This window comes from Callithrix jacchus, chromosome 5 (genome assembly GCF_049354715.1).
Source record: "Callithrix jacchus isolate 240 chromosome 5, calJac240_pri, whole genome shotgun sequence".
Classification (NCBI taxonomy): domain Eukaryota; kingdom Metazoa; phylum Chordata; class Mammalia; order Primates; family Cebidae; genus Callithrix; species Callithrix jacchus.
In genome coordinates, this window is record NC_133506.1 from 30,440,102 (window position 1) to 30,453,133 (window position 13,032).

Here is a 13,032-nt window from a genome sequence, read left to right on the forward strand (position 1 = left end):
ACAGAAAAAAGACATGAAAGATATAGACAATATAATCACTAACTAGATATGAGGGATCTCTATCAAAACTGGATAAGAGAATATCCACCTTCTAAAGTGTACACGGGACAGGATGTGGTGGCTCACACCTGTAATTCCAGCACTTTGGGAGGCCGAGACAAGCGAATCATTTGAGGTCAGGAGTTTGAGACCATCCTGGCCAACATGATAAAACCCTGTCTCTACTAAAAATACAAAAACTAACCAATATTTACCATGTGGCTACTGCATGCCTCGGGCTGGGTGAGGGGTTAGCCACAGCAACAAAACAGGCAGACTTCCAAGGAGCCACACACGACCACTGGCCCTCCCTCTCTCCTGAGTAGCTCACAAGAATGAAAGAACATGTGGAGAAAACTGCAAGAATGCAACAAGCAAAAGGCCAGTCTTGTAACAGCTTATCATTTGATACCAAGCTGTAACAACCTAAAATCAGAAAACTAAACAATTACAATAAAGTTATATAGCTCTGTGCAACTGAATAAGCATTCCGACACCTCATTCAATCCTTAACAACCGTGAAAAGTAGATTCTGTCCCCCTGCCCTCTGAAAATCAAAAAAAAAACAAGTTCTGAGTATGATTTTCTTGACTGTGGTCACCAAACTAGTAAATGAGAGAATTCGTGCCTCCACCTGGTCTTCCAATGCATAATAATATAATTATATCTCTTATGTATATTATATAATTTATACAAATTTTATACTCTACTTTATAAAAAATAGATTTATATATTTATGAGATACACAAATACATGTATATATCTCTTACACTGTATCACCTGTCTCTATAAGTAAACCTGAACCTAATAATTTTTTAAGAAGTTCAATCTGCATTTGAACAATTGTAACCGAGGAAAACTTAAATGCTTCACCTGTGTTATCACATGGCTCCACCACATTTTGGCAAAACTTAAAAGCAATCTTTCTTGACATAAAAATCAATGAAGAATACTGATAATTTACAATCTGCAATGCTTAAGAAATATTCCCAATTTTCACAAAGAGCTAATAAATTATAGATTCATAAATATTTCAAGATAACCTGATGGGGCCCTTCGTTAAATTTACATTGACATTGCCAGGTTTATAGCTTTTGTGAAAACTCTGAGAATAAAGAACACTGAAAGGCAAAGGAAGACAGGATTAACCATGAAGAACATTTTCCACTGTCACTCATTTTTTTTTTTTTTTTGAGACAGAGTCTCGCTCAGTGGCCCAGGTTGGAGCACAGTGACACAATCTCGGCTCACTGCAAGCTCCTCCCAGGTTCAAGTGATTCTCCTGCCTCAGCCTCCCAAGTAGCTGGGATTACAGGCATCTGCCACCACGCCAGGCTAATTTTTGTATTTTTAATAGAGACAGGGTTTCACCATGTTGATCAGGCTAGTCCAAACTCCTGACCTCAAGTGATCCACCCGCCTCGGCCTCCCAAAGTGCTGGGATTACAGGTAGGAGCCACTGCACGCAGCCTCTGCTGTCATATTTAAGCACTTTCTCTTATGCACATTGTGCAGGTTATTCCCAAGTGAATCCCCTAGCAACAAGATGGAGGGGAGAGTGTTATAAGAGGCTTTCCCAATTCAAAACACTCTTACTGTCAGACTCAGGCCGATCTAAAATCATCCTAGCAGTTCACTAACATTGTAAGCTGGAATTTGAAATTAAGTACAAAATTCCATAGGTCATCCCTGGCAACAAGCTAAAGGACAACACAACTCTTCTGGGGGTAGTCTACTGCATGCGCTATACCACAACCTTCAGAAGAAGGTTTAATTCCACAACTACAGAAACACAGCTCTGTTTAAACTGGAAATTAAGCAGAAACACAAACTACCACAGCAATGACTTCCTGCGACATTTGCATCCCTCATCAGCTCTTTTCCTGGGGAGGAAGGTTGGGGGTCAGGAAGGAATATTGTATACCTTCCTTATCAAGCAGATAAGGCAGAGGATTTGTGCCTTACACAGAGAAGAAATATTTGACTAGCACGTTCTCAAAAATATAGATGCATATTTTCATCTAATTTTACTGAAAGCAACAACAAAAAAAGCTAGAGAATACTACTAAGAACACAGTATTGCCACAAAACCAGTGTGAGTGGTAAACACTAGAGAACTCATGACAGGCTTCACTCTGCAGAAAGAACACTCATAATGTCTGTGCTGTGGAATACCTGCAGTATGCCAAGCACCTTTTAATGACCACAACCCCAAAACAAGTAAAGCACTAGCTAGTCAGCTCTTAAATACATGAGCTCTGGTGATAATCAAGTCAGTATGTGTGTTTTATTAATTTTGTGTTATGTTAATTCAGGAGATGGATTGCCCTGCGTTTAAACAACGGATTACAGGTAGACCTTTAGGAATGAAAATGGGGACGTTCTATACCTAAGAGGGCAGGGGCAGGGTGGAGTAACATATATTCCAGTCTAGAAAGGTGATCATAGCTGCTATCTATAAGGTAGGATTCTAAACATCTAAAACTGATACAGAATCTTAATTTTCCTACTGTCACAGAGATACTACGTCTGTTGTCTGCCTTCAATAATTATATATTACTAAACTCATAAAACTCTACTCTTCTTCCTGAAGAAGCAGCTTTCGTGGAGCAAGTATTACTGGAAATAATCTTCAAAGTACAAATCACACTTGCATGGTACATTAATGATTAAAGCTCTTTCACATATTTTATTTCATTAAAAAGATCAGTGATGGAGTCTGAAAAGTCTTTTGGCTCTGAAATTCTGGAAAAGTCCTCTGTCTAGCCTACTGCTTCTTTGATAAATAACTGGAGCTGACAATTTTGATGAATATGCTAATTAACATCTCATAGTCACTGTCTGCAACATCCGTGGTTCTAAATGTTTTACAAACATAAACTCACTGAACCCCCATAAATTTTGAGATATACTATTATTGCCTCCATTTTTTTATCCACTAGAAACATGCACAGAGAGGCTAAGTAACATGCTGTAGGTCCCAAAGCTAGATAAACTGACTTGTTGGACCCAGGTAAGAAGTAAGATGCACTAACTTTTGTGTAAACTGAGTGTGAATGGTGACGATGGGTCTTCCTGTGCGTCCTGTCGAAAACACGGGTAGCAACAGTTAAAGGGAGATGTTTCTTTAAAAACAAAGGCTTTTCAAAATCCTTTAAGGATTATAAGCTCAAGATTTGGCCTAGTTTCCTAAAAACATTGAAAATCTCTTTCCCAAAAGAATGTTCTTCAGACACAAGCACCAAAAGCACTTCCTGAGGTGAAATACACTGTAACATTAAAATAACCTCCTGGCACGAGGTACTATGACATCAAATTTTATCAGAGAGAATTTTAAATGTTTTGTGAATCAAAACATTTAAAAGCAGTTAGTGTGGCGCTAGCACTTGACAGTAGTCCTAACTTTTAAATGCGAAACAAAACATAATTCACACCTGTATCTCCTACACATCACATGAGAAATTTAAAAACCAGCTATGATAAATGTCCTCTAAAGTTCTTGAGGACAGGGATCCTTATCTTCCTGCATCTTTGCCGCCCTTTATACATTACTGCAGTTATGTGGACTGCATGAAATTGTCCTTAAGCATTTCCTAAAGATGTATCAATAGTGGTAAAGTATTATAATTTATAACCAAAAGAATAAGGTTATCAAAACAACCTAAGAGCCCATTATGTGTGTCTTCTGAAATAAGAGTCTGCACTGAAGCTGTCCAGAAATAAAAGTGTCTAATCATGCAATGGGTTAAGTATCTGCTCCTGGTAACAGCAAAGGATCTTTCATTTTCAAAAGTAAAAAACTAAACAGACACACACGAAATTTCTGCCTTTCTCTTCCGAAACAGCTGAATCATTCACGTATTCAACAGCCCAGAATTCTTCCGGGCTGTCAGTGCGGGCTCTGCCTTTTGAGAGGCTGGAATTTAAAATCCTCCTTAGGAGAGCACGGAAGAATTACCGGAAATTAACGGGATTCCCAAAGGGCGCTGACTGAAACCGGAGCCGCGTCACGGTTAATCAAACAGGAGGCCCTGGCTATCAATCAATCTCTGGCGAAGGAAAAATACTATGCTAAGAAAATGTAATCGTTTATCATTCAAGTATTTACTGAAGGTGTACTCCAGGCAAGGCCCCTGGCGAGAGGCCAACAGCACGCCAACTCTGGAACTGGGCGCCAGGCCGCCCCCTCCAGGGACGCCCCCAGATGCGCGTTCCCAGCGGCAGGGCGCAGTCCCCGTGCGGACCCCTCCGGCTCCTCCCTGGCGCGCCTCACCCGGACCGTTCTCCGGAGCGATGCGGGCTTCAACGTGGCGAAATGCACCAATCCGACTCGCCACGCACGGAGAAGGGGGCCCCACGCGCGCCCCGGGCAGCCGCGCCCGCGGGGCTCAGGGTGACGCTGACCTGCGAGGTCATGGGACCTCCGCACCAACCCAGGCCAAGGCGAGGGGGGATCCAGGGTCTCCAAAGGGCTCATGGCGCTGACAGCTCCCCAGGGTGTTCTAAGGGCTTTATGGGGCGCTTGGGGGTTCTGGGGGGTCCTACGGATTCTCTGAAAGGCGCGTGGGGGCTGAGGGGCCTCCTGGGACTCTCGGGATCCCAAGGGGGCGTGTTAGGAGATCTGGAGGGAGCCTAGGGGCTGAGGAACCCTGGGGAGTTCTGCCGGCCCTAGAGGGTCTCTAAAGTGCGCGTGGGGTCTAAGCGCCCCTGGGAGGATGCGGGGTTTCCAGGGATCCTGAGGGGCCCTGTGGAGGTCCCTGGACGGTGCGTGCGGACTGCGGGCCCCAAGGCGTCCTAGGGGTTCCAGGGGGCGCTGGGGGGCCCTACAGGATTTCTGGAGGGCGCCTGCAGGCTGAGGGCCCCTAGGCGTGGTCGAGGGCGCCAGAAGCTGCGTGGGGAACTCGGGAAGTCAGCCTGAAGGGGAGGGGGCCAAGTACAGAGACCCCCCCCCAGGGCACGCACGATCTGGCGCTCACCCAAACAGCCCTCGGAGGAAGGAGTGGGAGGCCTTGACTCGCTTCTCGGCCTCTGCCATCAGCTGCACCGCCTCACGCTCCTTCCCCGCGTTGTCCATGTCGCCCGCAGCGGCCGCCACAACCCGCTCAGCCGGCTTGCTACGCGCCCGGGGCGCCTCTGCCCACCTTCTGGCGGCCGCAGGGGAGCAGGCGCAGGCGCGACGCGCGAGTCCTGTCGGGAGTTGTAGTCCTGACCTGTCATGGCGGCGGGGATGCGTAAGCCGCCTACTACAGTTCCCAGGACGCCGCGGGTCGGGAAGTCTGTGAGCCGAGCTAGCACACCGCCAGCTCCCGGGGCTTCCGCGCAGGGGGCGTGACCCGCCGGAGGAGTCCTGGGCCAAGGTGAACTTTAATCTTTTTTGTATGCGGAAATGGAAAATGATCGGTGGCGTCAAGTAAAGACCATCTAATCAGTAAGACACACATGGCAATGGTGTGGATGAAGGAACAGGGGTAACAGATTGGGTGGAACCCACACCTACATGCAAGTTCTGCAAAAGAGGATCGGGTGTAGCCACCGAAAGCATCGCTTGCTTGATACCGCCCACCAGAAAACGAGCAACAGCTGGCAACAAGAGCCATTTTTATCTCCAAGAGCAAGACGTTCCCAATGTAAGTTCAGTTATTTTTAAATCTCCCCAAACCGCAACTTTATGTTGGTCCTCTCTTCCTTGGTTATAAATGAGTTGCACATAGGCGGTATGTGCATAATCCACTCTTTTTGTTGGCTGAATTATTTTCAATGGATGTGAGCCATTGAACTCTTATCCTTTACATAATGCTGGCCATGGTGGATGGATCTCCAGGGACAACATTTTTGCCTGCCAGGAAGACTTCTAATCTCCTAGGAGAAGTATCCATAGACAGATGGAATCCCGTGCCAGAGACTTTCAGGCCTGTACCAGAGGGAGTTATTTTTGAATACAATGTCTAGACCATTCGGGTTTGGCAGTGCTAAGGCAGACATGCTGAACCTAATAAGAAAATCACTGCCAAGTGAGATTTATGACAGTTTCACACTATTAATAAATACACTGTGGGCACTGGAAAGCCAAATGTTTAAAAGTGAAGGCTGTCTGTAGAGAGCAAGGCAAGAGGGGCCAAACTCTTAGAAAGAAAGTTTACTAAAGCACATGTCACTGAGTTCACACATTGCAGGTCTCTGTAAAGAGAAATCTCAGCTCTTCATGCAGTTTATTTGCGATTACTACATGCATTATTCTAACTTTGAAAAGCTGATCTGTGCACTTTTGAAGAAAGAAAGAGGCAGGAAATTGGAGGTGGCCGTAAATGCAGGAGAGACCAGAGAAAACCTGTAAAAAGTGAACATAAGCATTTGGAAAGCAGCGCAGTCTATGGGGGATTTAACGGAGTGAGGCTAACCCAAAGGCTCCTGAGTAAATCAGTGTGCTGATTATACCAATTACCAAATGTGGTTCAGTGCAGAAGCGCTAAGGGGTATTTAAGAAATACCGATTACTAGGCCACTACTGGGTTTTGGTATCAAGATCTGTAGCAGCTGGGATCTAGAAAATGCACATTTTGAAAAGAACTCTCCACCCCTATTCTAAAGCACACAGTTCTACATTCTCAAATCTGCTCAAGGTCAGTTGAAGAGGAGCTGAAATGGACTCCCTCCTCAAAACTAGTACTTGCAATTAAGAGTGACATTTTTGGTGGTTTCTGGTAATTTCCTTCATTCTCTTTTTTGTCACAGAAAATTTGTGGGCTCTCCCACCATTCCGGCAGTCCACACCAAAGCGGGAGAAAATGTTCAAACCTTAATTATTGTGTAGAGCGAGTGTTTTCTTCTCTCAGAGACTGGGAGAGGAAAGGAGGCAGGGCAGAGAGATGACCTCACAGAATATGGCCTGACTAGAGGGACAGCTGAGAAATCCTGAAGCAAGAGGGAAAAGAACAGAAGCACCCCTGGTGTGGATCAGAAGACGAGGAACCGTCTTAGAGAAGGGCCGAAGGACCCACTGCCCACACCTGCGCTGTCCAGGGTGGGGCCGCTCACCACTGGTGGCCATTTACATTCAAATTAAATCATATTAAATAAAATGTAAAGTTCAATTTCTTGGCTATACTAGCCACATTTCACATGCCCAATAGCCACACATAGCCAGTGGCTACTGAAAGAGCTGAAAATACACCACCCTGTGGATTGACTAAGTTAGACACCTGAGGGGCCAGCAAGGTAGCTCACACCTGTAATCCCAGCACTTTGGGAGGCTGAGGTGGGCGGATCACTTGAGGTGTGGAGTTGAAGACCAGCCTGGTCAACATGGTGAAACCCCATCTCCACTAAAAATCTGAAAATTAGCTGGGTGTGGTGGTGCATGCCTGTAATCCCAGCTACTCAGGAGGCTGAGGCAGGAGAATCACTTAAACCTGGGAGGTGGAATGGAAGTTGCAGTGAGCCGAGATCACGCCATTACACTCTAGCCTGGGCAACAATGTGTGAGACTCGGTCTCAAAGCCGAGATCACGTCACTGCATTCCAGCCTGGGCAACAGGGTGTGAGACTCCGTCTCAAAGCCGAGATCACGTCACTGCATTCCAGCCTGGGCAACAGGGTGTGTGAGACTCCGTCTCAAAGCCGAGATCACACCACTGCACTCCAGCCTGGGCAACAGGGTGTGTGAGACTCCGTCTCAAAAAAAAAAGTTAGACACCTGGAAAATGGCAAGTGCAAGAAGATCACTCTGACCTTTTCTTTTTTTGCCTACAGAATACACGCTGGATAGATACTTCGGCCTCTTGTTTCTTAAAAGCAAGAGATGAAATTCCCATATGAAAGATGTCCTTCCTATACTAGAAATAAAGAACATTCTTATCACCAAAGACAGGAAATTGAGGCCAAGCGAATTCTGTAAAAACAAACCCTGTTAAACTAACCCTTATCTTCCTAGTCATTTCTCTATCCGGTTAACTACCCTAGCCCAAGCCCCTCTGCCTCATCGCATTTTCAGTTTACTCTTCTCTGTCCAATTCAGTAAAAAGTAACACACTCTAACTGCTTCTTGGGGTTTTTATTTCCTTATGAGAACTTCCACGCCACGTAAACTTTTATCAAATACATCTGCGTGCTTTTTTGCTGTTTGTCTTGTATCAGTTTAATTCTCAACCCCACCAGGAGCCTAGGTGGATGGAACATAGGATGCCCCCTACACTAACATACTGGACTGCGCAGACAGAGAACATTTTTATCTTTGCACAAGTCCTAGTGGACGGCACTAGCCTCTATGTGCCTTGCATTTCAGCAGCTCTGGACACGTGTAAGAAAAGAGAAAAAAAGGCTTTAGGGTATTTCTGAGAAGGCAGAGCAGGAAAGGACCCCGTAGCCTGAACAAGGCAGAGCCAACAGTACTGCTGGCTTTTCCCTGTGAGCACCTGGATGCTCAGAATGAATCAACACACACCCCGAAAGATGGTCTATCAAGACAGGGCTGAAGCTACTTGAGAACCCCAACTCTGGCCAGGTGCAGTGGCTCACGCCTGTAATCCCAACACTTTGGGAGGCTGAGGCAAGCAGATCACCTGGGGTTGGAAGTTCAAGGCCAGCCTGACCAACATGGAGGTTGGTCTCTATTGAAAATACAAAATTAGGCCGGGCGCGGTGGCTCACGCCTATAATCCCAGCACTTTGGGAGGCTGAGGCGGGTGGATCACGAGGTCAAGAGATCGAGACCATCCTGGTCAACAAGGTGAAACCCTTTTTAGTATCTCTACTAAAAATACAAAATTTAGCTGGGCACGGTGGCGCGTGCCTGTAATCTCAGCTGCTCAGGAGGCTGAGACAGGAGAATTACCTGAACCCAGGAGGCAGAGGTTGTGGTGAGCCGAGATCGAACCATTGCACTCCAGCCTGGGTAACAAGAGCGAAACTCCATCTCAAAAAAAAAAAAAAGAAAATACAAAATTAGCCAGGCGTTGTTGCGGGCTCCTGTAATCCCAGCTACTCAGGAGACTGAGGTGGGAGAGTCGCTTGAACTCCAGAGGTGGAGGCTGCAGTTAGCCGAGATGGCACCATTGCACTCCAGCCTGGGCAACAAGAGCAAAACTCAGTCTCTAAAAAGAAAGAAAAAGAAAAAAGAACTCCAACTCTAAGAAAGCCAGAGTCAGAAAACAACAGAATTGATATGGGAAAAGGGTGTAGCCATCTGCATGTGCTCGCAGAAGGGGAGCAAGCATCAGGCAAAGATCCAGTATGGAATGTTACAGGGCATGACTGCGGGTTCACTGATGCAAAGCAAGAAGCTCGCCCCATTAAAGGGGAGGGAAATGAGGTGCCACCTCCTGATGGGAAGGCCTCCAAGGATTTGCCGATGTTTGCAAACCACAACAGTTAGGTCAGAGGGAGTCCGTGTTTAGCCTGGTCTACTCTGATTGCACTGACAAAGCTGGGAAGCTGGAGCCCCCAGGCTGGGGTTAGGGGACAGCCCTCACCTCACATGGCCCTGCTGTCCCAAGGGTCCCTGCCCGGGTCTGCAGTGGTCTCCTCTGATGACATCTCAGATTTGGTTCTTCCTGAAATGCTAAGCATGGCTCAGTCATCGAACAAGGTCAAACCACCTAAAGCAGTGTTGTGCCTCAGAAGGCAGGGAAGGACGAAGTCCATTTGCCAGGCTCTTCACCCCAAATCGTTAAAGGAATGCATTAATGAAGATAAGTCCTCCGTCCGTGTGGAACGTTGTGCAGTCCTAAGGATAGAATTCAATTGTTCTATTGACAGTAATTCTTCTCATTTTTCTCATAGACTAACAAAACCCAAGAACATTTGAATGACGGATTTCAGAAAAATAATTAAATAGCTGTCTTTTATTAATCTTTAAAAATTTTTTCAAAACAACATCAGTTTATGTGTATATGCGCAGATGTATGCGGTGACATTTCTCACGATGTCAAAATTGTTACGAGTTGCCCCAACTCTAACTTTATTAATCTTACTTAACATTTCCTTAAAAAATTACTCTATAAAATTCAGACCAAAAAGTTAGAAAAGGTAAAATTAAATATACACAAATATCTGTTAGGGGAAACAAAAAGAAGGGTAAATTAAGTTAAAATAAATCCTTATGAGAAAATACTTATTGTCATTAGTAAGTGTTCTTCTTCTTCCTTTTTCTTTTCTTTTCTTTCCTTTTTTTTCTGAGGCACGGTCTCACTCTGCTGCCCAAGCTGATGTGTGCAATCACAGTTCACTGCAGCCCAAATCTCCTGGGCCTAAGTGGTCCTCCCACCTCAGCCTCCTGAGTAGCTGGGACTACAGGCATGAACCACCGCACCCAGCTATTTTTTTTTTTTAACTTTTATCTTTAGTAGAGACAAGATTGCTGTGATGCCCAGGCTGGTCCCAAACTCCTGAGCTCAAGCAATCTTTCAATCTCAGCCTCCCAAAGTGCTGGGAGTATGGGCATGAGCCACTGCGCCCTACTAAATATTATTTTTATTAGTTGATATGAAAGTCTACAAAAAAATTTTGAAATTAACTTGATGCCATTATTAAGGGCAAATGGGCATAAGATCATATTGACAAGTTTTATTTATATTATATATTCTAGGACCTTTCTTATCTATGCTTAATATAAGTTATTGTTGTGAGCCTGACACGATTGCTTAAGGGGACAAATGGTTTATTTCCCACATAATCTTTGAATTCCTAGAAGAAATTTTAGGGGAAAAAACGATGCTCATAATTCTACCTACCCAATGAAACATTTATAATTTTTTATACATATGTATTCCTATCTCATTTTTATCCAAGTAACTTATATACGCATGTATTATTAGGATATATGTTTGTAGTTTATATTTTTTGTTTGTTTATAAAACATGTATTTTCTCTGTTGCAGTAAGTGTTTGTAATTAATTGCTAATGGCCAGTAGTTGAATGAATCAAACTTTACAAAACCTGTTCCCACTATGGCATATCTGGTTTGCATCAGCTTTGGCTCTCATGGAAATACCCAGGACTGTTTGGACAGTGAGACCGTTTTCTCATCACTAGATTACACTGTCCCCGGCTTCTCTAGGGTGCAGTGCTAGACTTTCTTCTCAATCAGGTAAGAACTGAGTCTTCACAAATCTACTCTACATGGTAGTAACTAGCCTTAAAAACACAGTCAACCCCTCTTATTCAAGGATTCCATATTTGCAAACTCACCTATTTGCTAAGATTAAGTTGCAATCCTAAAATCAACATTGTGGCATGTTTGCTGTCATTCACAGACACTCTCAGAGTGGGAAAAACGGTCGGTGGCTTGACACATATTTTCCAAGCTGAGGTCAAACACAGCAACACTCTGCCTTCTTGTCCCAGCTGTTCTTTTTTATTTTTTTGAGATGGAGTCTTACTCTGTTTACCTGGCTGGAGTACAGTGGCTCAGTCTCAGCTCACTGCAACCTCCACCTCCCGGGTTCAAACAGTTCTCCTGCCTTAGCCTCCCAAGTAGCCACATACCACCACACCCAGCTAATTTTTGTGTTCTTAGTAGAGATGGGTTTTCTGCATGTTGGCCAGGCCGGACTCAAACTCCTGACTTCAGGTGATCCACTCACCTTGGCCTCCCAAAGTTTCAAAATTACAGGTATGAACCACCACTCCCAGCCTTGTTGCAGCTCTTATACTGTTAACAAGTGTCCTTCTTCACAGCCTGCTTAGTGCCACATTTTCACGTGTGTGTGTGTGTGTGTGTGTGTGCGCGCGCGCGCGTGCATGTGTGTTTTAGAGGTGAGGTCTTGCTGTGTTGCCCAGCCTGATCTCAAACTCCTGATCTTACATACCTTTGGCCTTGGCCTCTCCCATCCAAGTACTAACCAGGCCCGACCCTGCTTAGCTTCCGAGATCAGACGAGATCGGGTGCGTTCAGGGTGGTAAGGCCGTAGACTGGCCTTGGCCTCTCGAAGTGCTGGGATTGCAGGAATGAGCCGCCACACACGTCTGAGCTTTGTACTTTTTTGTTGATGATTTTGCCATTTAAAGTGGCCCCAGGCATAGTGTTGCCGTGCTATCTAGTTCCTAAGCACAAGAAAGCTGTGGGGTGCCTTATGGAGAAAGCGTGTCTTCCATAAGCTTCATTCAGGCATTTACAGAGCTGATGGCAGTGAGCTTCATGGTAATGGGTCAACAATGTATATTGAAAAAGACAGCTCTAACAAGAGAAACACATAAAGCAAGTTTATATACTGATGAATTGACAAAGAGTGTTGTAACCAGAGACTCAAGGAAACCAAACCTTGCATTTTTCCTGGGGACCATGGTTTAGCATTTACTACTTCTGTGTTTGCAGAGATCGGTAACTTCTGCAAATGATTGAAACCAGGAGCACACTGGGAGAGTATCTGGATAAACAAATGAAGTCAGATCATAGAATCTCCCTTTCCCCCTCCCTAAAAGAAATGGGCAGAAAGGTCAAAACTAGCAGCTCTTCCAGAGAATTAAGACAGAGGGAAATCATCTTGTACTGGCTGATTTCTGTTTGCCCCCTGGCCCCACTTGCTACCCTTCTGTTATGGTTAATTTTATGTGTCAACTCGACTGGGCCACGGAATGCCCACTAGCTACGAAACATTATTTCTGGATGGGTCTGTGAGGATGTTTCTGGAACAGGTCAGCGTTTGACTCAGTGGACCAAGTAAAGCAAATGGCCCCGTTTGCTGTGAGCGAGACCATCCAGTCCAATCCACTGAGCACCTGAGTGGCAGATGGCTGAATTAGCCCTTCCTAGCTGTTTGAATTGTGACATCAGTCTTCTCCTGCCCTCAGCTCTCTTGGTTATTAAGCGTTCACACTCGGGTTGGAATCTACACCCGTGGCTCTCCAGCTCTCAGGCCGTCAAACTATACCATGGGCTTTCCTTGGTTTCCAGCTTGCAAACAGCAGATGGCAGACTTTGAGCCCTCCATAACTGTACAAGCCAATCCTTTATAATAAATCTCTACATATCTATGTGCTTCTCTGGAGAACCCTGAC

The 13,032-nt window shown here is 45.1% G+C and overlaps 1 protein-coding gene and 1 long non-coding RNA gene across 3 annotated transcripts in view; one reads left to right on the forward strand and one right to left on the reverse strand.

The window, feature by feature from the left end:
• NAPB (NSF attachment protein beta) overlaps positions 1 to 5,174 on the reverse strand; it is a 47,824-nt gene extending 42,650 nt beyond the window's left edge. Inside the window, exon 1 of the mRNA XM_008995849.5 lies at positions 5,016 to 5,174. Coding sequence (XP_008994097.1) covers positions 5,016 to 5,113 — 98 coding nt within the window. The 5' untranslated portion in view covers positions 5,114 to 5,174. The remainder of the gene's footprint in view (positions 1 to 5,015) is intronic.
• Positions 5,175 to 5,308: 134 nt separating this feature from the next.
• LOC100896191 (uncharacterized) lies at positions 5,309 to 8,070 on the forward strand. 2 transcript variants are annotated; one of them, XR_619801.5, is made up of 3 exons: positions 5,309 to 5,666; positions 6,772 to 7,060; positions 7,789 to 8,070. It is a non-coding gene; the product is annotated as an uncharacterized LOC100896191 (long non-coding RNA). The 2 variants fall into 2 exon arrangements; XR_619800.5 differs by having other exon boundaries at positions 6,772 to 8,070.
• The last annotated feature ends 4,962 nt before the right edge of the window (positions 8,071 to 13,032 follow it).